General features: G+C 49.5%; 2 protein-coding genes across 6 annotated transcripts in view; one reads left to right on the top strand and one right to left on the bottom strand.

The window, feature by feature from the left end:
- The first annotated feature begins 1,536 nt into the window (after positions 1–1,536).
- On the top strand, positions 1,537–15,121 carry ESRP2 (epithelial splicing regulatory protein 2). Of its 2 annotated transcripts, XM_072636148.1 has the most exons (17): positions 1,540–1,687; positions 1,790–1,954; positions 2,197–2,325; positions 8,992–9,105; positions 9,204–9,318; positions 9,615–9,710; positions 9,816–9,870; positions 9,967–10,077; positions 10,193–10,325; positions 10,428–10,470; positions 11,083–11,384; positions 11,492–11,713; positions 11,838–12,036; positions 12,352–12,541; positions 12,915–13,080; positions 13,591–13,699; positions 14,197–15,121. In XM_072636148.1, exons 1-16 carry the CDS (start codon positions 1,571–1,573, stop codon positions 13,678–13,680), a joined length of 2,247 nt encoding a protein of 748 aa, XP_072492249.1. In that variant the 5' UTR covers positions 1,540–1,570; the 3' UTR covers positions 13,681–13,699; positions 14,197–15,121. The 2 variants fall into 2 exon arrangements, with proteins under 2 accessions (XP_072492250.1, XP_072492249.1); XM_072636149.1 differs by lacking the exon at positions 13,591–13,699 and having other exon boundaries at positions 1,537–1,687.
- Positions 15,122–17,951: 2,830 nt separating this feature from the next.
- NFATC3 (nuclear factor of activated T cells 3) overlaps positions 17,952–25,118 on the bottom strand; it is a 173,928-nt gene continuing 166,761 nt past the window's right edge. For all 4 annotated transcript variants that reach the window (XM_072636144.1, XM_072636143.1, XM_072636147.1 and 1 more), the window contains one exon: positions 17,952–21,200. Coding sequence is in view for 3 of the 4 variants with exons in the window: in XM_072636143.1 (XP_072492244.1) it covers positions 21,079–21,200 (122 nt within the window). In the remaining variant the exon portion in view is untranslated. The remainder of the gene's footprint in view (positions 21,201–25,118) is intronic.

Raw genomic sequence — 25,118 nt, 5'->3', positions numbered from 1 at the left:
GTCAATGACCCGCCGTTTGTGTCTTTGCCACTTACTAGCCCAGATTACCTAGACTGGGCAAATCATTTTCAGACTCTGAACCTTCTTTCTCTGGTCTGTAATGTCAGTGAAATTTACACTGTGGTTTGTTGGGGTCATTCAGGTCACAAATATCTTATTATAAAAGTACTTAGTAATTGACATTTTGCAGAACCCTGGGGAATCCAACGAGAGCAAACTGTGCCTGCTCTCAGGGAGCTTGCGATCTCAGGGAGGAGATAACATGCAAACGACTCAGGATAGTTTGGGAGTGGTCTCAGGGGGGAAGGCATTCAGATTAAGGAGGGCAGGGAAGGTCTTGTGGTAGGTGGGATTTTATTTAGGATTTGAGGGAACCAGGGAAACTGGGGGCGGGGAGGGGTGCAGAGAGGAGGAGGGAATTCTAGGCCTGAGGGACAGCCAGTAAAAATGGTAGTAGAGATGGAATGTCTTGGGTGAAGAGAGCTACGAGGCCCGTGGATGCTGGATCTCAAGAGTGTTTGGGAGTAAGATGTGATCAAAGATAGAGAGAGATCAGGTTGTGAAGGACTTTGAAAACCAGAAGATTTTATACTGGAAGGGAAGGAGGTGATGTGGTTTAGATCTGACTTGCAGTGAAACAGTTTATGCAAAACACGTTTGTAAACTTAAGAGCCTTAATAAATACCTTAACATTAGTATGTGTGGCCTGGGAAAGGCAGCCCCTTCTGGATGTTAACTATCATCGGGAAAGTCAACTCTGCTGGAGAGTATCATAGAGTACTTCAAAGACATTCATTCTTTGAACAGACTGGCACTCAAACCAAGTTGGGGAAAGGTGCTGGGAGGATTTAGAGATGAAGGACACCTGCTCCCTTGCCCTCCAGGAGTCTATAGTGTAGGAGAATAGGTCCTATACACCACTAATTGGGACAGGAGGTGGAATGATGATAAGGTAAGTGCCATCTGGGTTCAGATACCGGGTCATGGACAGCGTGGGGTCAAAGGCCCCTCAGGCGGACTCTCGGCAGCCATAGAACAAGAGTGGATCTTTGTACCGTATTTTGGCGCTGGAAGCCCGGAGGGGTAGCGGTCCGAGCTAGGACTGACCTGGAGGTGACCCCAAAGAGGGCCTTATTGACCCCGGGTGACCTCCGACAGGCTCTGGTTGCCATTTTGTCCCCGTTGGGATCTTTGCATGGGGCTTCCTGGAATGGGCCGCAGGTGAGGGAGGACGTGACCTTGCGGTCCATCCCCTGTGCCCTCGGAACCCGGGCGCACCTGGCGGCCCAGCGAGGGCCCCGGCCCTCAGACCCGGGGAAGCCCAGGGGCGGGGGGCGAGTGCGTGCGGGTGTCGGTTCCTCTCCCTCCTCCTCCTCCGAGCGCTCCCCAAACCAATCAGGCCGGCTGCGCCGGCCGATCCTCCCCTCCCCGGGTCCCTCCTCCACCTCCCCCCAGGAGCCAATGCCCGCTCCCTAGGGGAGCCGCCTCCAGTCACGTGGCCCAGTCGGGGCAGGTAACTCCTGCGGGGGCGGGGGCGGTGGGGGGAGCCGGAGCTGGCTGGGCCCTTGCCATGAAGCCAGAGGGGAAGAGCCCGAGCGCGGTCAGCCGGCCTCCACTCGGCCCCGCGCGGAGAGGCGGCGGACGCAGGGCTGGAGGCGGCCGGACGGAGCAGCAGCCCTGGCTTCAGGTAGAGCCGCCCCGTCTGGTCCCGGGTCCCGCGGGCTCCGCTGGGTCGTGCTCCCGGGGCGCGGCGGGTGGCTCCGGGCCTGACCCGTGTCTTTGGTTGTAGCCCTCCCCCCCCCGGGCCATGACGCCGCCGCCTCCCTCCGCGCACCCTGACTCCCTGGTGGTCTTGTTTGGGGCAACCGCTGGTGCTCTGGGGGCTAAACTGGGCTCGGATGAGAGGGAGCTAATTCTCTTGGTGTGGCAAGTTGTGGATCTTCACAGCCGGAAGGTAGGGACGGCGGGGCCGCGGCCGGGGTCGGTGCTGGTCGGTGCTGGTGACGGTGGGGGCACGGGGAGACGGGGCGGGCCGGCCCGGAGCCTCCCGAGCGAGCCGGGCCTGCCCTCGGGGCGCTTCCCGAGCCGGCCGCCGGCGTGCGGGGGGGGGGGTCCGGCGGGCGCGGGGAGGACGCGGGCAGGCCGCGTGGGCCCCCTCCCCCCGCTCAGCGGACCCCCTTTCCCCCGCGGCCGCAGGTGGGGACCCTGCACAAGTCTCTGGTGCGCGCGGACGACGCGGAGCTGAGCGAGCAGTGCCGGGAGGCGAGCGGTCTGAGCGCCGAGGGGCTGGGCCGGGCCGAGCCGCTGGACAAAGTGCTGCAGCAGGTGAAGGGTTAACCGGGCGGGGCGGGGGTGGCCGCCCCTCGGGCTCGGCTGCTTGGCCCCTCCAGCCCCCCCCCAGCACGTGTGGTGGCTTCCCTCCCCCGCGTAGGTCAGCCGAGCTCTCCTTTAGGGAAAACTTGCGGGGACGGACTCGGCGCCGGAGGGGGAGGGGAAGGGATCCAAGTGTTCTCTACCTGGGCTCTCCCCCTCTTGGAGCATTGCACCCCCCAGCCCCAGCCCCGAGTGAGGCAGTTTGAGGGGACCTTCCAGCTTTGGGGAGGGGGCAGCAGGGAGTTCCAAAGAGGTCTTGTTTTTGATGCAGAAAAGAGTTGGGGTTTGGGGGGGGTTTCCAGTGTCTATTTGGTGTCTGGGAAAATTCAGGTAAGGGTGCTGTGCTGGGGGGGGTTTGGCCGCCCCCTAGTAGTTAAGCTAAACCTGCCGGGGCAGTAGAACTAGTTTCTGTTGTTTTAAACTCTCAGTGACTGGGGTGATTTTTGGCAGAGGAGGGGTGGGAGTTTCTTCGAGGGGGGCTAGAGGTGCGCCCTTCCTCCTGTCCAGCCTGGTCCCCTGCTCTGGATGGGGGGAGGGAGAAGGCAAGGTGTCCCCTCCGACTTCCGCAGGTCTGAGCCTGCCCCTGGTTTCAGCAGAGGTTGAGGGTTATATTTATCCCTGCCTTTCCTATGAACCCCTTTATGACTTGAGCCACTGGGTCCGGGGCAGGTGGGATGCCAAGAAGGCCCCTAGGGGGGTGGGTGGGTCCTGCTTGTGGGTGGAGTGGGTAATTCTAGGGCCTGGGAAGAAACTGATTTTCCTGTCACTCTGGGGCTGGGCCAGGTCTCAGGCCTAGGCTTGGGATCCAGCCTGGTGGGAAAAGCACATTTGAGGTGAACTGATGGTGCCTTCCATTATGGTCTTCCAAGGCTCGGAGTCTGGTCTCCTTAGTATTCTGCATAGCCCCTATTCCTCCTAGGAGGATGACTTAAAACCTTCCTTTTTAGTCTCCTCCTCCTCCTTCTCCTTTCTAAATCCTGAGTCTTGCCCCAGGGGAAGCTCATAGCTGAATATCTAAGATTAGAGGAAAGATGTTCAATATTTTGCCTGCCTTCCCCCTCACCCCCCAATGTTTCAGACAAATCAGGGACCCAGACTGGTGGACCTCTTCTGGGATCTATGGGTGACTCAAAAAGTTGATGTGGGCGTGGATGTGAGACTTTCGTAGGCTTTAATGGGGTATAATTTAAAGAGCACTGGATTTTAATCAGAAGACTTGGTTTTAAATCCTGGTTCTACCATTTGTTTCTCTGTGGGACCTCAGACAGAACTCTTCTTTCTTGGGTTTCAGTTTTCTCATCTAATGAGGGTGTAGTAGGTGAGATTTTTTCCTTTTTTACCACTCTGGGGTTCCTTACATTTCATAGGTTCAGTGAATTTTCCCACCTCCACCCGTCTCTGATGGCAGTTTGCCCTGACCTCTGAACAGGGAGGATAAGGTAGGGACAGGTTGTTTGGGTTCCTGTTCCCTGCTGACTAAATGTGCCTGTGGGCTTGTGGCTTGTGCTCTCTGGGGGCCCTACCCACTAGATCACACGTAAGGGACTTGAGTCCTGGGAGCCCTCCTTTCAGCCCTCCATTCTTGGGTTGAAGGGAGAAAACTTGGATGTCTGTCCTTAGCTTTGTAAGGGGAGGGAGTGATGAGATAATCCTAGGGAGACCTAGCTACTGGTCATGGGTCAGGAAAAGGGGGTGCTGCCTAGAATGGGGATTTATTTAATCATAGGTGGACCATGAGGTTACCAACCACTATGATCTCTCCTGCCCACAAGATCAGAGGTTCCTCCCTAGGAAAAGGAGGAGATCCCTTTCTGGGAGATGATGAGTGCTGATGGATAAAAAGCAGGAAGGACCAGAGTCTGGTGGTCTGTCTTACCCATCTGCCTGTGGGAGAATGCCACTTCTACTTTGAGGAGGGGGGGCAGCTGGGGACAGGAACAAATTGGGAGTGGGTTTTAGGTGTGTGAATAGCTACTGATGGCCCTTCCCACCCCACTTAAGGTGAGGCTGCTACAATGCCAGTGACATCTGTATTTGACATTCCTGCTTGAGTTTACGTCTTGTTTGGTGTGTTTGGTGTGTGGGTCTTCGTATGTCAGCCCGCCTCTCCCCCATTCCCAAAACCCCTTTTCATTCTCAGTTTTGCTTTATAGGGTAGGGGAAAGTGACTCATGCTTCATGATTCCTCCCTCCCTCCCCTTCCCAATGGAAGTAGCTTGATCAGCACTGTAGGTGGCATGGGGAACAATTCTAGAGTGAGGAAAAATTGGGTGTGATGGGTTCCTTATCCCCTAAGGTAATGAATTGGAAGCTTCCATGACCCTCCATCTTCGTGCAGAGGGGATTCTCCTTTGACTTCCAAGGCTCACCAGATCTTGACAAGTAGGATGAGAAATGGGGTTCTTCACCCTCCTAATGCTCTTACTAGTGGCTTCTGACCCCAGTCTGTCTAATGCTACACATCCCCACTACCTTCCTAGCTTCTCCCCAAATCAAGGGGAAAGTGGACAATGGTGGCCTCACATTTGGCCCGAGGTATGTGCCTGGAACAAAAGGTGCCCTTGCTAAAGTGGAGCATGATAAAGAGGAAGAAGCCTTAGCCTTGGAGTCCAAAGCCCTTGGTTCAGATTGTACCTTTAAAGTAAGGGGATGGAAATAGAGAATCTCTAAGTGCCCCTGAGTTCTCACATCCTGTGATCTAATGCGAGGATGCTAGCTAGGCAGGGCTGTTTGGGAAAGGGCCTTACTCATCCTAAGGAGACGCTTAGGGGCCAAGGTTGGTTTCTTGCTACAATGTAGGCAATTAGGTCTATGCCTTTGTCTAGTCCATAGAAGGATGTTCTATTGAGATATCCCTCCCTTACCTGCCTGGAGGCAGATAGTGGATATCCTGGGGTTAGGAAAACCTGAGTCCAAATCCTGCCTCAAACACTAGCTGTGTGACTCTGGGCAAGTCACTTAACTTCTTCCTTGGTTTCCCCAATTATAAAATGAGGATAATAGGACCTCCAACCTCACAGGGTTGTTGTGAGTGTACCAAGAGATAATATTTGTAAAGTGCTTATTCACTCAGCGCCCAGCACATAGTAAGTAGGTGCTTAATAAATGCTTATTTCCTCCCCCTCCTCCTCTTCCTGCTAATCTCCCCCTGGAAGAAGGCCTGCTTTCTGAGTTCTGGGTCCCTGGATTAGGAGCCCTGGCATATAAACTTGCCAGTGAAGGTGTGTGGGCAGAGGTCTCCACCCTGAGAACGCTCCCTTTGCGGAGGCTGGCCCAGCCCAAACTCCCAACTGTGGGAGACGCCTTAGCGAGCCCAGGCCTGTCTGAGCCCAGGTGCCGCCTCTGCCCCTAGCCCTGTGGGTTCCCTTGCTGAAGTCTGTATCTGGCTCTCTTTTTCAAACACTGGTTTTTGGATTAAATTCAGCATTTGCTGAGTGCATGTGAAATGTATGAGCTTATAGTTGGTGTCAGCAAGCATTAAGTGTCTACTGTGTACCAGGAGTTATAGTAAGGGTACGACATGGGGATCCGTTCTGGCAGGGATACAAAGATGCCCTGCCTTCAAGGGGGAGAGGGGTGTGTGTGTGTGTGTGTCTGTGTGTCTGTGTCTGTGTCTGTGTGTGTCTCTGTGTGTGTGTGTGTGTGTCTGTGTGTGTGTTGTAAATGGGATGTGTAAACAGATGCCTTTCGTGCCAGGTAGTAGGTAATTAAAGGTACAAATGAGGAGCAGGCAGAGAACTGGGAGCTTTGAGGACAGATCTCTTTCACTGAGGCAAGAAAGCTTGTTTCCTGGGGGAGGTGGGGTCCACGTGGCCCTGGAGAGGAGAAGATTTCAGCCCATTCAAAGTCTGGGGTTTGGTTGGAGCCAAGGTTGAAGCCTGGAGAGCAGGGAATGCCGACTGGTGACAGAAAGGAGACAGGTGCCTTTGGAATGCAGACAATGTAAAGGGTACAAGGTGAAATGAGGCTGGGTGTGCATGTATGTCCCAGAGCCTGTTTGTGAAGGACCTTGAATGGCACTCTCCAGTGGTCAGTAGGAAGGGCATGCCCACAGACTCCTAAGCTTCCATTAGAACCAGCATCTTGGGTGAGGGGTCCCCACCCACTCTGATGACCTTCCCACAGAATGGGCAGATCATGGTGTTAGGGCCTGGCCAGGGGTGGGGGTCGGGCACATGGGAGTAAAAATCATCTTGGTCAAGGGGCAGGCCTGGTTTCCCTAGTTCCTTCCTGGCTCTGTGATCTTGAGTAAGTCACTTATCTCTGGGTCTCTGTCAGCATAATTCCTGTAGCATCTCTCTTCTCATGGAGTTGCTGTAAGGATCCAATCAGAGGAGATATGGGCAGGAGGGTCAACCATAGGGGAGGATCATTGTACTTTTTGCAGGGTCATCCGTGAAGGGGGAGCAAAGGTGTAACTGGGCATCTACCCAGCTGAGCCCAGGGGAAGTATTGGGGTTGTGCCTAGTCAATAGTCTAAGAAACTGAGGCTTAGGAAAAGGATAGACCAGGATAGTTTTCCAGGCGACTTTTTTAACTCTCTCTTCTATCCCCACCCCCATCCCCCACCTCCAGTCTCCTAAGCAAACACTACCTGGTACTTGGTGGATGTCAATACAGTCAGGGCCAAAGCTCACTCTGCCTGGAAAGTTTGTCCTTGGGGAAGGGGCAGTCTGTTAGCCGGTCCCTGAATCATGCTTCTATCTGGGTTCTGTCCTTGGCTCTAGGGGCTGTGGAAAGGGGCTCTTACTAAGGCTTGTCTGACCTCCCCTCCACCCCCATCTCAGTATTCTCACCTGTGAAGCTTGGTGTTGGCTCATCAAGACGGAGGGGTGGGGCAGGGATTCTCTCTGTTTTTTGGTCAGTGTAGATAGGGCCAATGTAGCCAGGATTTAGGCCCTAGGAGTTTCTCTGGTTCTCTTCATAGCTTGGGCCCCAGAATTGCCCAAGACATAGGGCTGAACACACAGGTAACTAAATCTAAAGCACTGATAAATCTGGGATTCCTTCCCCTTCCTCTCTGTCCCTCTGTCTCGCTGAATCGTCTGGGCCCCAGAGTCGGGGGCATGGGGAATAGGGAATGAGATGTAACTGTTGAAGTGGGTCCTGGACAGACTTTCAGGAACAGATACTGGCATTTTTTTGCCTTCTCTCCAGCTCTTTAATTTCTAGTTATTCTTTGGGGAGGGGGCATGAGGTTTTGGGGCTCATTATAGGTGGATTTATAGTGCTGTAAGGTATATAAAGCACTTTACAAATGTTTCGTTTGATCCTTGCCGCAACCCTGGGAGATGGGTGCTGTTAGAATAGTATCCCCATTTTACAGATGAGGCAACTGAGGGTCACAGTGTTAAGTGTCTTGAGGACAAATCTGCACTCAGGACCCCAGGGCCAGGTCTCTGTCTATTAATTGTACCACCTGGCTGCCTCACTGTGCCCCGGCATGAAAGCTCTACTGGGGTTTCTTCCTTTCTTGAATTTCCCTCTGGCCCAACACTTTCCACCCCTTCCCGATGTGAACTGCATCCAGGGTAGTTGGACAGTTTGAACTCTGGAAAGGGTGTGGGGAGAAGTCTATGAAACACACAGTCCCAACCCATCCTTCCTCCTCTCCCTTTCTATTTCTTCTCATCCCTCCCAACTCATCCCACCCAACACACACACACATCTCATTCCCCAAATACACACACTCTCCCAACTCATTTCCCCAAATACATACACACACACACATACACACTCACACACTCTCTCTCTCCCAACCCATTCCCCCCACTTTCTCTCCTTCCCTCCCAACTCATTCCCCCAAACACTCTGTCTCTCTCTCTCTCTCTCACTCTCTCACTCACTCACTCACTCACTCACTCACTCACTCCAGGTGTGGCCCAGTGACAGAATCTTGCTGGACCAGTTTTTCAACCTTAGTGTTCTTACCCTTCCCAATCCCTTGGTTAATGTGGACAGATGTGGCCACGTGTCTTGTTCACTCAGGCTTGAGTGTGTGCACGCGCATGCCTGCACACACACAAATAGCTGGTGCTTAGTGGAGGAGACACTTGGTGGGGAAGTAGGGTGTCTAAGGCTAAAGCCCTGGTAATTTCAAAGATTCCTCCCTGGTTTTTTAAAAGCATCCTCACCTTCCTAGGAGAGGAAGGATTTGTAGGGATTTATATTGGCGGGGTTTGGGGGCAGAGGGTATCCAAGAGGCAGTAGGGTGTTTTTGTTCAGGCATAGCCTTTGAAGAAGGTGGACTTAAGTGCTTGTTTTCTTTTGGCCCTGGGCCTGGGCCTGGGCCTGGGCTGGGGGGTGGTTTAGGAAGCACCATGAACCGCTGGGGTGTTTGCCAAGCAGGATAGGGCTGAAGCAAGCCTGAGGAGTCTCTTGTTCCTTCCCAGCTCCCAGCCCAGAAGAGGGGAGGCCTGCTTTCTCATCCTACAGCCTGACCAGTTACTCTGCCTTGGACTTTGGGCACCCACCCCCAGACTTCCCTAGGGCTCCAGGCTGCTTGGTCCCTGCCTAGGCAGGCTAGGGAAAGAAGGAGTTGGGGGGGGCGGGGCGGCGAGGAATGGTGAGTGTGCCTCAGCCGAGCTGCTGACTAGCCCCCTCCTCTTCCTTCTCCAGTTCTCACAGTTGGTACTGGGGGATGTGGAGCTCCTGGGCGGAGGCTCCTACACACTCTGTACAGATGGGCCGCTCCTGGTTCGGCAGGTACTCCACCCGGAAGCTTCTAGAAAGGTATGAGGGGACGGGGACTGGGAGACTGGGCATGGGGCTTCTTGGGCTCTGGACTCTTGACCCACCCTCTATGTCCTCTCCTCCCCCTCTCTCCCCAGAACCTGGTACTTCCCGACTCCTTCAACTCCTTCTACGACCTGCGCAGGCAGTTCCATGCTCAGCGTCCTGAGGCTGGCCCAGCTCAAGACCTCACCGTTGCCACTATGGCCCAGAGTATCCTTGCCCTTCCTCAATCTTCTTTGGGGAGAACTAAGGCAAAGACTCAGCTTTGGTTGGAAAGGGGGTGTTTTGTGTGCCTGCATCTGACTTGGAGACGCCTAGGGGCCCCTGCATGTGTCTGTCTCCATAGAACTTGGAGACACCTAGGTTCTCAGGAGAAGGCCTGGGTGCCCATGTTGGTGGGCACAGTGTGTGTGTGTATGTATGCATGCGCACATGTGCCTCCCTGTGGACTTTCACTTCCACATAGAGAAAGGGTTTTCCTTCACACATCCCCTCCAATTTGCCAGACTTGGGGCTGGAAACAGATGCTGCTGAGGATGACTTTGGTGTGTGGGAAGTGAAGACCATGGTGACCATTATCTGCCATCTCCTCTCAGAACAGAGTGAGTTCTCCCTTTGATCCTATCCCCCTGCACTGTCTCGGCCCCTCTTTGTACCACAGGGTCATCCTCTGAGACCCCTACCCCTCACCCCCTTCTCTCTCTCAGATCACAGTTTCATGGAACCTGAGATCGTCAAGTGCAAATATGACTCTGGACCCTGGTAAGAGGCCTGGGGACGGAAAAGGAGAGGGGATTGGGGGGGGAGGGGTCCTGAGGAGGGGCTTCCTGATGGTGTTTTGCTTTTTTCTGTCTGCAGCAGCAAGGCTGAGGTAGTGGACAACGAGACGGTCGTCCGAGCGAGAGGCCTCCCTTGGCAGTCCTCTGACCAGGACATAGCCCGATTCTTTAAGGGACTCAACATTGCCAAGTGAGGGGGCCATGGGAGCTGTGGTGGGGCAGGGTGTGGAGTGTTGCCTGCCTACAGGGGAGGAGGGGAGCCCTTGGAGCCCAGCATGACCATCCCCTCTCTGACCCCCTCCCAGGGGCGGTGTGGCACTGTGCCTGAACGCCCAGGGCAGGAGGAACGGGGAAGCGCTGGTCCGATTCGTGGACGCGGAGCAGAGAGACCTGGCCTTAGAGCGTCATAAGCACCACATGGGTGCCCGATATATCGAGGTGTGTATGTGTGGAGAAGGTAGGGTGGGCCTGGGGGCTCTGGGGTGTGCGAGGGTTTCTCACGCTAGGTTAATGGGAACATGTGTGTGTCCCACTCGGCAGGTGTACAAAGCTTCGGGGGAAGAGTTCCTCAAGATTGCAGGGGGTGAGTGACTACCACTGTTGGGGAATGGGATGGGGAAAGGAAAGGAGAATACAGGAGAGCTGGCTTCCATTTCTCTTCTTGCCGTTGATTAGCCCCATAACCTCGGACAAGTCATTTCTTTAGAAGCCTCTAGTCTTGCAGAACCAAGATGATCTGAACCTATTGGTGGCTTCTAGGTGACTTAGTAGTAATGGCTGGCATTTAGATAGAACCTGTTATATGCCAGACACTTTATAAACATCTCTCTTGATCCTTTCAACAGCCCAGGAGGCTATTACCCCATTTTACTGTTGAGGAAATTGAGGCAGGCAGAGTGACTTGCTCAGGGTCAGTGTGGAAAGTTAGATCTGAGCTCTGGTCTTCCTGACTCCAGGACCAGTTCTCTGTTCACTGAACCCCCTAAGTACCTTATGACTCAATACTGGGGGATCCTGAAGGTCCCTGTTCCTTTCTTGACAGTCTCCTGTTTTTATCCATCTTGTGTTTTTGAATACACCAGGCTCTCCTGCTTCCTTGCTGTGTGACTTTGGGAAAGTCTTTTTCTTTTGTAGACCCAAGGTCCCTCTGCACTAATCAGCCTCTTTCCCCCCTCCCTGTGTCTCCTTTCCCCAGGCACATCCCACGAGGTCGCTCAGTTCTTATCTCGGGAGGATCAGGTGATCATTCGCATGCGGGGGCTGCCATTCACAGCCACACCAGCAGATGTGCTGGCCTTCCTGGGTCCCGAGTGCCCAGTGACTGGCGGTCCTGAGGGACTGCTCTTCGTTCGCTACCCGGACGGGCGCCCCACGGGCGATGCCTTCGCCCTCTTTGCCTGTGAGGAGCTGGCCCAGAGCGCACTCCGCAAGCACAAGGGCATCCTTGGCAAACGCTACATTGAGCTGTTCCGGAGCACGGCGGCCGAGGTTCAGCAGGTATCAGCCCATGGCTGCCCTGGTCCCAGTGGCAATCCTGGCAGAGGCGGGTGTGTTTTCCTGGTGACCTCACACCCTCTGCCCCTCCTCTCTCTGGTTTCCTTCAGGTTCTGAACCGCTACATGTCAAGTCCACTGATCCCTACACTTCCAGCTCCGTTGATCTCTGTGCTCCCTGCCCCATTCCCCTTGGCAGGGGCAGGTGTGCGGGACTGTGTTCGCTTGCGCGGCCTGCCCTACACTGCCAGCATTGATGATATCCTGGGCTTCCTGGGGGAGGCAGCTGGAGACATCCGGCCCCATGGTGTGCACATGGTGCTAAATCAGCAGGTGAACAAGATGGACCTGGAAAGGGGAGAGAGAGTGCCTGACTCAGCTGAGCCACCTGGCCTGCAGGGTGGTGGCCCTCTGTGGAACGGCTTGCTGGGGCATAACCAAGTATTGGTATGTGCAGGGCCGGCCATCTGGAGATGCCTTCATCCAGATGAAATCCGCAGACCGAGCGCTTGTGGCTGCCCAGCGGTGCCACAAAAAGATGATGAAAGAACGTTATGTGGAAGTCTTTCCCTGTTCTGGGGAGGAGATGAGCCTTGTGCTGATGGGGGGTACTCTGAGTCGAAGTGGCATGTCCCCCCCACCCTGCAAGCTGCCCTGTGAGTGAATACCATCACTCTCTCTCCCCCACCATTGTTGGGGTCCTCTCAGGCTTTTGGGAGGGTCTCTTTGCAAGCGGGAGGTCAGGGCCTTTGTGTAAAAACTTAGGGGGAATTAGGGAAGGGGGTTATTTGGAGGGGTAGAGCTTTTGTCTTTCCTTGGAACAGTGAAGACCTTTGTCCTTACTCTAGGGCTGACCCCTGACTAGATGAATGGGGGGGGAGGGGGCTCGATTGGATTCAGCCCTCAACGGGAGATGGGGTCTCAGGTGTGAAACCTGTTTCTAACACTGTTTTTTGGGACTTTCTTCCCAGGTCTCTCCCCTCCCACGTATGCCACCTTCCAGACAGCCACAGCTGTGATCCCCACTGAGGCCACAGCTGCCCTTTATCCCCCATCAGCCCTTCTCCCTGCAGCTAGGGCTCCCTCAGCCCCTACCCCTGTCACCTACTATCCCCCACCAGCTACTCAGCTCTACATGAACTACACGACCTATTACCCCAGGTATGAGGGGGGCTCCCCAAAGGGATCTGATCCATGGGCCTCTCCTTCCCCACCTCTGGCCTTGCTCATTTCTTTGCCCATTCCTTACAAACCACTGACTCTTACTTCGTCCCCCACCCCCACCCCCACCCCGCCCCGGATGCCAGTGCTTCTCTGTACCTTGCCCCTGACAAATACTCAGATACACTTTTGGTGAGTCCTTCCTTCCTCTAGGCTAAGTGTGTTTGTAGCTGTGAGTGACCAGAGAAGGTGAGCTACGCTGGGGCAGAGCCAGGGAAAGCGAGGAAGGAGGCCATCCTCTGACCATTGCTCCAGCCTGCTGCCCACTTCTCCCGTTCTCCTTGGAGACCTCTTTTGTTTTTCTCCTCCTTAGCCCCCCAGTCTCCCCTACTACAGTGGGCTACCTCACTGCTCCCTCGGCAGCGGTGGCCCCAGCCCCTGCCTCGGTGCTGCAGCAACCAGGAGCCCTGGTGAGGATGCAAGGACTCCCTTACACAGCCGGCGTGAAGGACATTCTCAGTTTCTTCCAGGGCTACCAGGTGAGGGTCGTCCCCTTTATCCCAGAAACCTTTCCTGGCCAGTGGCTCCAGCTTGGTGACCCATTCTTCTCCGCCCTGGTCTCCAGAGGGAGAGGGATAATTCCCCAGGGCCTGAGGGATTCCATTGGATGATGGGATTGGAGATTAGCCTGGGAAGAGAAATTGGCTTGTCTTGGTTTAAGGTTTACAAAATCTCTTTCATAATTACAACAAGCCTTTGAGGGAGATAATGCAGATGTAAGCCCTAGTGGGAAGAAGTTGAGCATGAATGTCCCTGGCCCAGCCCTAACTCTAGAACCTGAGTTCTAACCATGCAAGGTGGGGGTCTCATCCTTCTACCCTAGGGCTGGCACAGTTAAGGGGCCCAGGGTAAAGAGAGGCTATATACCCTCAGGAACAGTGTTCCCCTTGGTCCTAGCTTTGAGATGAACCCCCTAAAACTGCCCTTCTGACACTGCACCCTCACCTCAGTCTCAGCATTCTCCTTGACCCCTGTGTCACCCTCTGTAGCTTGCCCCCGATGACTACGCCAATCTGGTCCCAGTTGGTGACCCCCCCCGCCCCGTTCTACAAGCCCCCAAAGAGTGGGTGTGCTTGTAGCTGTGAGGGACCCGAGAAGGTAAGAGGCCGTGGGGGCCCCTTGCCTCCTGCCTGGCTGCTGGGCTCTGACCGCTGCACTAATCAACTGGTTCTTCTTGCCAATCAGCTAACCCAAGGGCGTTGGTGTGTGCGCTGTGACTGTGGGACCTGGTGGGGTGGGGGGCGTGATCTTTTTCTTGCTTTTTAAAAACAGATTTTTCTGTCTCTGGTTTCCTAAGGTTTTCTGTTGCTCTGATCCCCTATTTCCTCCTGCTCATAGTGTGATGGTGATGGATTGCATTTGTCTGTAGTGATGTGAGGTTCACGGGGGTTGTAGTCTCAGCTCAGAGTCCCATGTCTCCTGCTTGCTTAGGAACCACTCCAGACTAAGGTGGCTGGCCCAGTGGCCTTGACTTCCTGTGGCCTCCACCCCACCTGGCCCAGCCTCTCCCCATGCCTTGTAGCTACCCCCCCTACCCTCTTACTACTGACTTCTTCTGGAGGACTCAGCGCCTGCCCCTCCCCTGTCTCCAACAGCTCCCAGCCGACTCGGTCCTGGTCCTCCACAGCTTCAGCGGCCGGCCTCGGGGCGATGCCCTTGTCACCTTTCCCAGCCTGGATGCTGCACGTCGGGCTGTGGCTGAGGAACACGGCCGGACCCTGGGTGGTCAGCATGTCCAACTCTCCCTGGTATGACCCAGTAGACCAGGGGAGAGGGTCCAGACCCTTTTGTCTCTGACACCCAAGTGCCTTGAAGAGGAGAGGGGAGGAAGGGGTCTTCCTTTCCCCCTCCCCTCAAATAGCCCCTTCTCTTGTGTAACCTGTGATCTTTGCCTCTTGCGCTCTGCTCCCCCAGCCTTTGAATTCTGCAAAGGTGGACGACTCAGTCCCTTTCTCCCCTCAGTAGTTATGGGTGGCCTTGGGTTCCTGGCCCTTTGTGCCTGCCCTGAAGCTTGGCCTCAAGTTTAGGAGGTTGGGATGAACAATCCAAAGTGGGACCACCTCCCCACCCTCCGCACTGCCAGGCTGTAGCCCTTTTAAGTTATATATATTTTTTTTTAATTTAAGCCAATGCAGAAGGGATTCCCTGTTTACACGTGTGTACCTTGTACATTGTGACTCTATGTGGGACTGCTGTGGTGAAGACCATGCGTGGTCCAGGGTTTATGGGTTGTGGGCCTGTGTAGCTAGCCCCAAGGGCAGGACTGGGCTGTGTCCCTGTGTCCATCTATTGTGGCTTGATTCAGAGGAGACTCTGGCTGTGGGCCATGAAGAAAAGGGAGTCTCAAGGCCTGCCCACCCTCTCCCCCCATGGGTGCGAGTATGGGGTGGGCCAGGCTGAAAGGAGATGGCCAGACACCCACTGAAGTATATATTATGTACCTTCTCATCCTGCATTGACCCAGACAGGCAGCCTTAGGCCTGAAGGGAGGAGGCCTTTGAATAAAAGATGTAAACACTAGGCCTGCTTCTGTCCTGCTTCTGAACCTGGGTTCTTGGGGAGGGTGCTTGGAGATACCGTTGGGGAGAATTGACTGACATTCTAACGCACAGACACACACACACGCACACACATGCCTCAGCATCAACTCATTTTAAAACGTAATTGAATCTGTTTAATGGCCAGTCCTTTCTCCTGCACTCTGTACCTCCCAGACTTGTATCCGAGGGTTTCTGCTTCACTCTCCCCCTGACTTCTACCTGGAAAAATGCGGATGATGTCCCCCAATGTGCCTGCAGGGTCTGGGAGCTGGGGATTACAGGGTTGCCCAGCAGAGGGCACTCCCGGATCGTGAGCCTAAAGCCTGGGAGACAACAAAACCTCTGTCCTGCCATCCTTCCCCAGTCCTCCCAAAGTTGGTGCTGTTTGGGGGCAGGTTGGGCAAGGTGTTTATTGAGCAGGTTTAGTTTGGAAAGCTATTTGGTTTAGATGGACCTCACTGAGAAAATATAAGCAGGATGGATGTTTGGAAAAGGAAAAGATAGCCCCCTTCTGGGATTGGGAAGGTGTTGCTTATGTGATGGGCACGAAAACCAGTCAGGATCCATTTAAGGCCCAGCTCTATAACTTTGAACAAGTCACTGTCCTTCCAATTTCCTTTCCAATTTGGAAAATTGGGGGATTAGACCAGATGACCTCAGTGTTTACTTAGTTTTTTTTCTATGAGGCACCATGGCATAGTGAACAGCCCACCTTAGGATAAAGGTCTGCCAGGCACATACTGGCCCAAACATAGGTGTGAGAGGCTCTGCTCTTAAGACTATAGGCATCTGTATTGGAGGAGAGTATTTGCTTCTTTCTGGAGCTCCTTATACTAACGAAATCACAGATCTGGGCCAAAAAAAATTCATCCTCTGAACCCTGCCCCTAAACTAGGTGGAAGCTGGGAAAGATTCAACAGTTTTATGTGGCATTAGTGTATGAGGATTTATTTTGCCTAAATGACTTCATTTGTGCAACTACTATAGGAGATTTCCATGACCCAGAGAAGGTATTGGTTGGGCTTTTTTTTTTTTAAGAATGTCTTTTTTGCCCACATGAGTATGACTTCCCAGTGACCTTCATCTCCCATGGTACTCTTCCCCCTAACAAAGAATTAAGCACAGGAAACCAACACATTAACCATGACCTGCACCCAGTCACACAGCTGCTAAAATAACAATGTTTTATTCTAAGGTTGGGATTGGTCACTATACACATTAGAATTCTGATGGCTTTCAATGTTTGTTTTAAGTTATTTGGTTTTGCTTATCTCAATTCTCACATTTCTTTTACATTATAAAAAGTAATATTAAGAATTCAGAGAAGCTTGAATAATTTCTGGAGTTTCATGAAAGAGGGATAGGATTTGTGCAAGGGGATGAGAAGGGATACTGAGGATAATTTTTCCTAATAGGCATATGTTCCTTTCTTTGCACACATACACGGTTGACCATGTATGGCTCCTACCCTCTGTGGGAGAAAAGAAAGGCTGTATTAACCTCCAAATAAGAGTTAGGGTTATGGGGGTGGCAGAGAGATTTCAGTATGAGAAATATACAGCAGGACAGACAGTGGAGGTAAAGGTATCTGAGCACAGTGGGTGAATTCTCCAAGAGAAACTAGCCAAGGACAAACTGAGGGTGACTCAGTCAAAGGATAGAATGTTGGACAACAAACAACGAGAGCATTTAGGACTAGGCAATACAGGGGAGCACTTAGAGGCAGGCGGGGCCGGCAGACAGACTGAGATCAGGCAGATTTGTTGTATCTCATGGGGGCAGTGAAAACTTTCTTTACCAGTAATGAGAATGCACCCTTCTACTTAACCATATTTATTATTAAATATTGTTACATGAGGATTTGACAAACAGCACAACTACTTGGCTAAGCTGTTTTTATGAAATCGAGCCCCCCCAAATCTTTAAGTCCTCTTGGATTATATTTTTCCACAAGTCAACGAGGCAAATAAGACTAGGGTGAAATTTCTCTAAGTCAAATGGAGTGTGTCTGAACAAGTGCTAGTAAAAACTGCTTTATATAAAAGACATCCACTATACAGGTGGCTAGGTGGCAGCATAGTGCACAGAGTGCTGGGTCTGAAGTCAGGAAGACTCAGCTCCCCATTTTCAAATCTGGCCTCCTCGTCATTAGCTGTGTGACTGGGAAAAGCATGTAACCGTTTGCCTCAGTTTCCTCATCGTAAAATTGAGCTAGAGAAGGAAATGGTTTCTGCCAAGAAAATCCCAAATGTGGTCATGAAGAATTGTCATGACTGAACCACAAAACACTATATATAATTTCTTTAAAATTTTGTAATTTTAAAAAGATGGGTGGCTGGAAGAGAGTATTACAAGTCAGGGACAGAAAAGAGTAAATGGTAGATTAGAAAAAGAGTTTAGGATTATTTTCTGGACTCTGACCAAAATGTCAAAAATTGTCACCAGAGTCTGGAGCATCCTAACATGAGGGAACTTGGTCAAGTGTAAAGTCTAGCATTCAAGTCCTGATTGTGCTACCTGCAACATGCACAAAGGACATAGCTAGTTAGGCGCTAGACCTAAAAATCCTGAAGAGATAATGGTGTTTGATTCTCGGCCCTGCCAGGAAATGTGTGACCAATTTCATTGGGTTTTAATTTCTTTTGTTTTTGTGTATCGCATGCCTGACACATTGTAAGTAAGTGTTTAATAAGTGACGGTTGATTTGTCTTAACTCTGCCGTCTTCCTGATTGGGAGAGGCTTCTGGGAAAGTCGCAGACCAGAAATAACTTTGCCTGTGGCTTTGCCCTAGTGATTAAATGAAGACACATTGGATCTTTCATCATTTATTTCAGCACTATGATTGAAAAGCCTCAAATACTAGTTCTTCCCTTTGTTTTATGCAAGTAGCACTGCAATCATAAAACTTACAAAATGTCTGAAATACAAAATGTACATGAAATTACAATACATAGCTCTGTAAACATAATCTAGCACAGTTTTATGAATCTTTTCTTTAAATATAAAAGTTTGCGGACCCATCTCTAAGCCTCAAGGAATGACGTCCATTCTGAATATCAAAAATAGTTTCAAAGCATGGGGGCAGCTGCGCCCTCAGTCCCTTTTTCTCTTTGGTTTGCCAAGGAGTTCCACTGACCTGGTCAAAAGGTTACCAGGAGAAAGCTAATGGACACTTTGGGGATTTGTTTTTCAGAAGATTCCTCACAGCCCACCAGTCAAATTCACAGAAGATCTATGGGTTTCATAATTTTGTCCCTTTCCTCTTTTCCCTCCCCCCTCCCCCCCCAAGGTGGCTAATACCTGTCTCCAGACTTGTACATGGTTTGCCACCTCCCCTCCCATGGCTGCCACCAGGCCAGCCCAGGGTTCTGTGAAGACTTCCATTTGCATAGCCAAACAATGGAGGGTTGTGTGCTTTTTATACCATTACATTGCACAAGGTTTTTAACAGTCTTTAGGATACAAGCCACAGAAATGTTAAGACCCTTATGCTGAAGCTTTTAAAAGGCAGATACAAAACTGTTTACATAATATCCAAAGCTGTATTTTTATTTTATGTAGGTCTACATTTTCTAGGTCTACAGGCATCAAGGTATTATTTAAAGGCATCAGAAAATTTAGTGCATAGCAAACTTGGGATTGTACAGGCTTTCACACTGGTCCTACTGCAGAGCATGCCGATGGGTGAGGAACACTTAAGGAGTACTATAGTGGTTAACTGAGAGAGTTCCCAGCAATTTTCTGGGCCTGGGTGCACTAGAAAGAACACTGTGCACTAAGAGTAACAAGTTCCCTACTCCAGCAGATCCTCATTTCAGGTCCTTCAAGACAGATTATTCACCGTTTGGAAACTTGCCAATGGTGAGGTTTAGGATTAGCTTCAGGAAGCAAAAGCAGGCCAGGGTAGGGCCAGCCCAGGCAGAGCTAGCTGGTTATCCCCCTTCAGTGACTTTCATCTTGAATCCTAGGACCAGGCTGGTCAGCAGTGAAAAGGTGCACAGTATTCATCAAAGCAGGTAAAACAACCATCCAAAAAAGCAAACCCACTCCTGAAATTACAAAAACTAACTTTAAAAAGTCCCCTACGATGACCACGGGTTAATTTTTAATGACAACCATTCACAAGGGAAAGTATTGTTTTTCCCCTTAAATGGTAAGCCCATTTTTAAAAAAATACCACACGCAAATGATGTTTAAAAACAAACTCCTGAAGAGAGCTGAGGGGAGTGTCTGATGAACCTTAAGATTCAACCCCAGGAATGTTATGTCTACTTCTCTCCAAGTGCCCTTAGTACCAGATTAGATCTAGTCACCCTTCATGGATTAATTTGTCTTCTTACTGAGAAGTGCTTGGTTATTAGTTGGTGGGAATCACCCCAAAATGAAGTCAGCCATAGCAGAAACAATTTCCCCGTGTGAAGCTGCACTTACCTAAGAGTGGAAAATAACTTAGACTACATTCCATGGCAACTAAAAACCCTGGGAACAACTGAGTCCCAAACAACACTGTCCTAGCCTCAGCTGAAGCTAGCTCTATGATGCGCTGCCACCTGGAAAAAACTGAGTAAGTTTTTTTGAAAATTGTTTATTTTGTCTTATCAAGGATAGGTCTTTACAAGACCAGCTACTATTCCCACAACCCCAAAGAAAAAGCCCTTCAGATGAAAAAAAATTTAAGCCATTAACAGAGATGGAAGTAATGCTGGGCTTCGTGCAGAATACAGAACAGAAGTGAGACCCAGGCCTGCAAGACCAGCTCGACAGAGACTCATCTCCTGAGGCTCTTCTAGGAGGCAACAGTTTCATTGTTTTGTTCTAATTTATTTAAAATCATTCTTAATCCATTATTCTCACGCTTTCTATGCTCTTACCAACACAACTTTTACACTTGAATTCTAAGGCAGAGTGATCCCGATAGGTCCTTAGGGGAGGAGCCTGAGGTCCTAAAATCAGAATCAGAATTTCTATGCAGCCTGGCTTACAGAAAGCTATCTCTGGAGAGCAGTGAACTGCAAAGGATTTTAGCAAGAACAGACCAAGAAACCACCTGCAAATACTTCCCTATTTTCTCTGAAGAAAAAGTGGCTTTGAAAATGAGCATTTCAGTTCAAATCCCAACCTGAAATAGGACTGTCAAGGTGAGCTTTGTGAGAGGCTCTCAACAAGGAAAACAATTTCAGCATGGAGCCTGAGTGAAAAGAAGGGAAGATCACCTGTAGAGTCACACCAAGTTTGCATTTTGGAATGTCATTTCTATCCCAACACCTGCAATGATGGAATGGTCTCTTCCCAATTTATCGGACGACACTTTACGTTGATAAAAACGTGTAGAGCTACATTTCACTTGACTTCCTATCAATCTACAACATTCCCTGCGACGTCATCTCTATGCAGAGGCTTTGGCTGGTGGGTCTCTCTGCCCCTGGCAGGTTTTATTCTCAAAGTTCTTTTTTTAAAACATCAGAGCCGGAAGGTCTTTCTAATGCCAAGAAGCAGTAGGAACCATTCCTAACTATTCTATGAAGCTTGTCTAAAAAAGCTGCAGACAGAAGGTGGACTAGATCTTTCTTCAAATTCAGGGCGGCCTGGGATTAGCAGAGCACACCTTCACACTTTTAAAGCACCCCTGATACAAAAGGATTCTCTTTGAATGCAGAAAAAGCAAAGCTCACTTTTAAATAGCACAAATATCCTATGTGGCTTGTTTTCATTTTTACAAAGTTCATTTATATATTGTCCAAGGATCAAGATTTAGAAATGCTGTCCCTATGTCAAAAAAACAGCACCCACAAAAGGGGCAATGCAAAGAATACACAGTTCCAGTTCATGAAGGCCACAAAATTGGAAGCACAATAGGTCAAAGAAGAGGTGGGAGACGAGTTATTCAGGGAAGTGCACTGGTGTTAATGAACATCTAGTTGCAAGGGTCACCACTCCTAGACTCCATCTGACATTCCTGAATCCAGCGAATCCGGGACCTCAGAACGAGGCTGAATTGTCACTGTTGCTCCTCGTGAAACTGATATCTGGGACATATCTCTTCCTATGATCTCATTCACTGGAAAAGAAGAAAAAAAGGTTACATCATTTTTGTGACCCTTTACTGAATATATATTATTTATGGCTCCATACTGCCTTTAACTGTTTTACATCTTTGGAATTATTTTTGCAGTTAATCTGGCCACAGGTTTCTGGAAAAAATCAACCCATATACCTATAAAGTTGTGCAATAAAGAGCCAAGGTTCAGATTCCTGAACTGGGTACCATAAGAAAAAAGTGAAAACCAGTTCCAAATCGAGTACACATGGGTGCTTGCTCCAAAAAGTCGCTCTTAATTTTCCTTTTACCTCTTATGTGAGAAAGGTATGACTAGAAATACTATGTTGAACCTATAGTACACAAAGCAATCTAGTTCATCCCCCACATTTTAGAGAGGTAAACTAAGAGGTCCCAAAGAGGAACCAGCAAAAGGCCTTGCTCAAGGTCCTACGGATACTGTACAGCACACGTGAGATTCCAAACAAGATTTTCTGAAGGTCATGACTCAGTCAAAGTTAATCAGCTTTCACTTCATTTGTATGCTACAGAAGTAAAGCTTCACCCTCAGTCTTTGCAACCTAGGAAGGGACTTCAACAACACATCAGCTTCTTCAGGTTGCTTGGTCATTGATGGACACAATCACTTTGATTATATTTGATTATATTTTCTGTCCTCTCTGGGCTCCCAATACACATCCTTCTTGGTACTTCTACTAGGTAACGGTATTACTGCATTTTGATCTAGGATGACAGGATTTAGAGCTAGAACCCCTTAAAATCAACTAGACAAACACCCATGATTTTTACAGTTGAGGAAACAGAGCCCAAGAGTGATAGTGACTTGTCCAGGGGTAAGGAGTAAAGCTGGGATTCAAATTTAGGTTCTGCACTAAATCGAAAGCTCTTTTCAAGGTACTTTTCAAGGTACAAGAAGATGCTACATGTTCTACTTGACAATCAAATTCTCCCTGGTCTTCGACACAGGTACTTTTTACTCAAAAATTCAATTAGTAGAATTTTAAACTAAAGGAACTTTTTTTGCCTCAGTTATTTCAACTAGAAAATGGAGAGAATAACAGCACCTATGTTGCAGAGAAGCTGTGAGGCACAAAAGAGCTAACATCTGTGAAATGCTCAGCACAGTGCCTGACACGTAGTAGGTTCTATATATTTATTCCCTGCTTCTGACTTCCTGCCATCTCCAAGTACCAGAGAGAAGCCACGTGCGTGGAGATGAATTGTCTAGGGAATTTAACATAAAGGCAGTTGCCTAAGGTATACTCTCTGACAGGGACATTTACAGGAAAGACAACAGAGGCAGTCTGAGCCTTGCAGTAATATCTCCCTTGGCTTACAGCCCTAGGAACCCAGAGTCTAGCTCACTTTCATCCCTGCCCCTACTCCCACCCCTTGTACCAAGCTGAGCTAGCGCCTGCCTTCCTAGTTCTGTCCAGACTTGTGATTTGTCCATGTAGGAACTCCCTTCTACCAGTACAACTTGTACCTGCTGCTGTCCAGGATCATTCAGAGCAAATTTCCTGCCCTGGGGTAATTCACATATTCTAGGTTAGGACAGTGCCAGTGGCTGAGGTATCTGGCCAGGCTTCTTGCAGCTGCCAGCACAACAACGGAAGAGTTTCTAGCAAAGTTCCAGTGGAAAGCACAATGGGTAGGTACAGTGAAAGGGTGCAGGTGAAGAAGCAATCTCGTATTTTAGGGAGCAGAAGAATGGGTAGCAGAGTTGTGATTTTAATTCCCACTAGGGACAGCAGAGATGCTAAGCTGAGATTTCAGAACCTACCCAGGAGCAGCTGCTTTTTCAGAACTGTTACCCTATCTACACTTTGTACTTAAGTAATCCTTCAGTGTTAAGGGAATCCTTTCAAGGATGTGGTGGTAAACGTTTAACAGGCACTCCAAAGACGAAGGATATGTTTTAAAATTTATTATTATTATTTTCTCCACTACCTTAAGTCTAGACAAGCAAGGAAACGGTTAAATCAAAGGTCTGATTTGTCCGTAGATTTCTAAGATGTTTTGAGTACTGACTACCATGGAATGCTAGAATGTCAAAACTAAAAATGACCTTAAAATCTATAATGTCAGGGCTAGAAGGAGCCTTGCAGATCATTTAGTACAATTTCTTCATTTTAAAGAGGTGGAAACTAAAGATACCTTAGGTCACATAGGTTCTGCACTAAATCAAGTTCTTTTCAAGATACCACTCTGCATCTCCTACTTGACAATCAAATTCTCATTAGTCTTCGCACAGGTACTTGTTACTCAAAAATTCAACTGGCAGGATGGCTGGTGGTCTGCTGTTCTTTCACTATGCCATTTATTTTTAAATAGTTTATGCTGTAGTTATCCCTTACGTAGAAACACATTATTCTGAAAGGTTTACTATAGTACCAAATGCAAAAATTCAATAGAAATTTAGTTTAATTGTTGTTACATATCCACTAACCACCAGGGAATTTCAAGTCCTGTAGTAAAATGGAACTGTGTAAACACAAGTTTTGCTCTAATATTATCAGCTAAAAGGTATCCCTTGATATATAAGACAAAACAACTCCAGCCAACATGAGTGTGCAAAATGAACTTCTGTGTATTAATCCTCAGAATACACAGTGGCATACTGAGTCTCTATGGGAGGCTAAGTGATGCTAACCCCTAAGGAATACGGTGTCCTCTTGGAGGTTTTATCTTATGTAATTCATGCAGAGACTCATCTACCCAAGTTCAAATTTGACCTCAGACACTTTACTAACTATGTGACCCCAAGCAAGTCCTTTCACCAGTTGGTCTCCCTTCCGTCATCTATAAAATGACCTTAAGAAAGAAATGGCAAAGCACTCCAGTATCTTTGCCAAGAAAACCCCAAATGGGGTCACCGAGAGTCTGATACCACCAAACTGACCGAACAGCAAAAACAAAGGAAGGAAGCTTTCACAATTTTTAGATAACCAACATTCCCTCCTTTATCAATTCCATCATTTATAAATTTCCCATGCACAATTGATCCCATCTCATCTTGTCTTCCTCTCTCATCCTCACACTCGCTTCTCTTTAATCTCTCCTCGTTTACTGGCTGCTTTCTTATTGTCTATGAACAAGACCACATCTCTCAGCATCAAAAACCTCTTAGTTAAATCCATTCATTCCCACTGTCACCTCAAATTTCTTCTGCCTTTTTGCTTCCAACCTCACCATTCAACTAAAACTATTCTTTCCAAAATTACTAATAGTCTCTTAACTTCCCAATCTAATGACCATTTTTTCAATCCTTATCCTTCATGACCTCTCTTCAGTCTTTGACACTGCTGTTGCATATCACTCCATCTTGGTTCTCTTACCATCTGGAGGCTCCTTCTCACCTCAGTCACAGCATCACAGGGCTCTTTCTTGGGCTGTTCCTCTTCTCCCTCTCTACTATTTCATTTGGTGAGATCATCAGTTTCCATGGGTTCAATTATTACCGTGCTGCTGCTGACTTCCAAATCTATTTACTCAGAATGTATTGTTCTGCTCCCCTATCTCCTACTGCCTACTGGAAATGTACAACTGGCTAGACGTAGAAACCTCAAATTCAACATGTCCAGAAATGAACACATTTTTTCTCTAAAAGGAGTGGTGCTCTGTGGAAGGCACCAATCTTACAAGCTTGCAACTTACATGGCATCCTCGACTCCTCACTCACTCCTCCCATGTCTAATCAGTTGTCAAGTCCTGGTATACTCCCCTTTCCTCTGACATTGCCTCCACTCCTGTGCAGGCCCTCACCACTTCAACAGCCTTCTGACTGGTTGGCCTGCCACAGGTATCATCCCACTCAGTTGTCAAAGTGATCTTACTAAAGTAGTGGTCTAACCATGACACCCCCTATCAATGGCTCTCTAAGTTACTGGAACAATTATGAAAACTTCATTTTCAAAT

Source organism: Notamacropus eugenii, chromosome 1, assembly GCF_028372415.1.
Source record: "Notamacropus eugenii isolate mMacEug1 chromosome 1, mMacEug1.pri_v2, whole genome shotgun sequence".
Lineage (NCBI taxonomy): Eukaryota > Metazoa > Chordata > Mammalia > Diprotodontia > Macropodidae > Notamacropus > Notamacropus eugenii.
The sequence above is the reverse complement of the archived record's forward strand: the minus strand, read 5'-3'. Positions and strand labels throughout refer to the sequence as shown.

Bases quoted from the DNA above. Each gene is read 5' to 3' on its own strand.
- ESRP2 (XM_072636149.1), top strand. From the start codon at position 1,571: ATGAAGCCAGAGGGGAAGAGCCCGAGCGCGGTCAGCCGGCCTCCACTC. The intron at 10,326-10,427 runs GTGTGTATGTGT...CCCACTCGGCAG, and splicing joins TGGGTGCCCGATATATCGAG to GTGTACAAAGCTTCGGGGGA. The intron at 11,714-11,837 runs GTGAACAAGATG...TGGTATGTGCAG, and splicing joins ACATGGTGCTAAATCAGCAG to GGCCGGCCATCTGGAGATGC.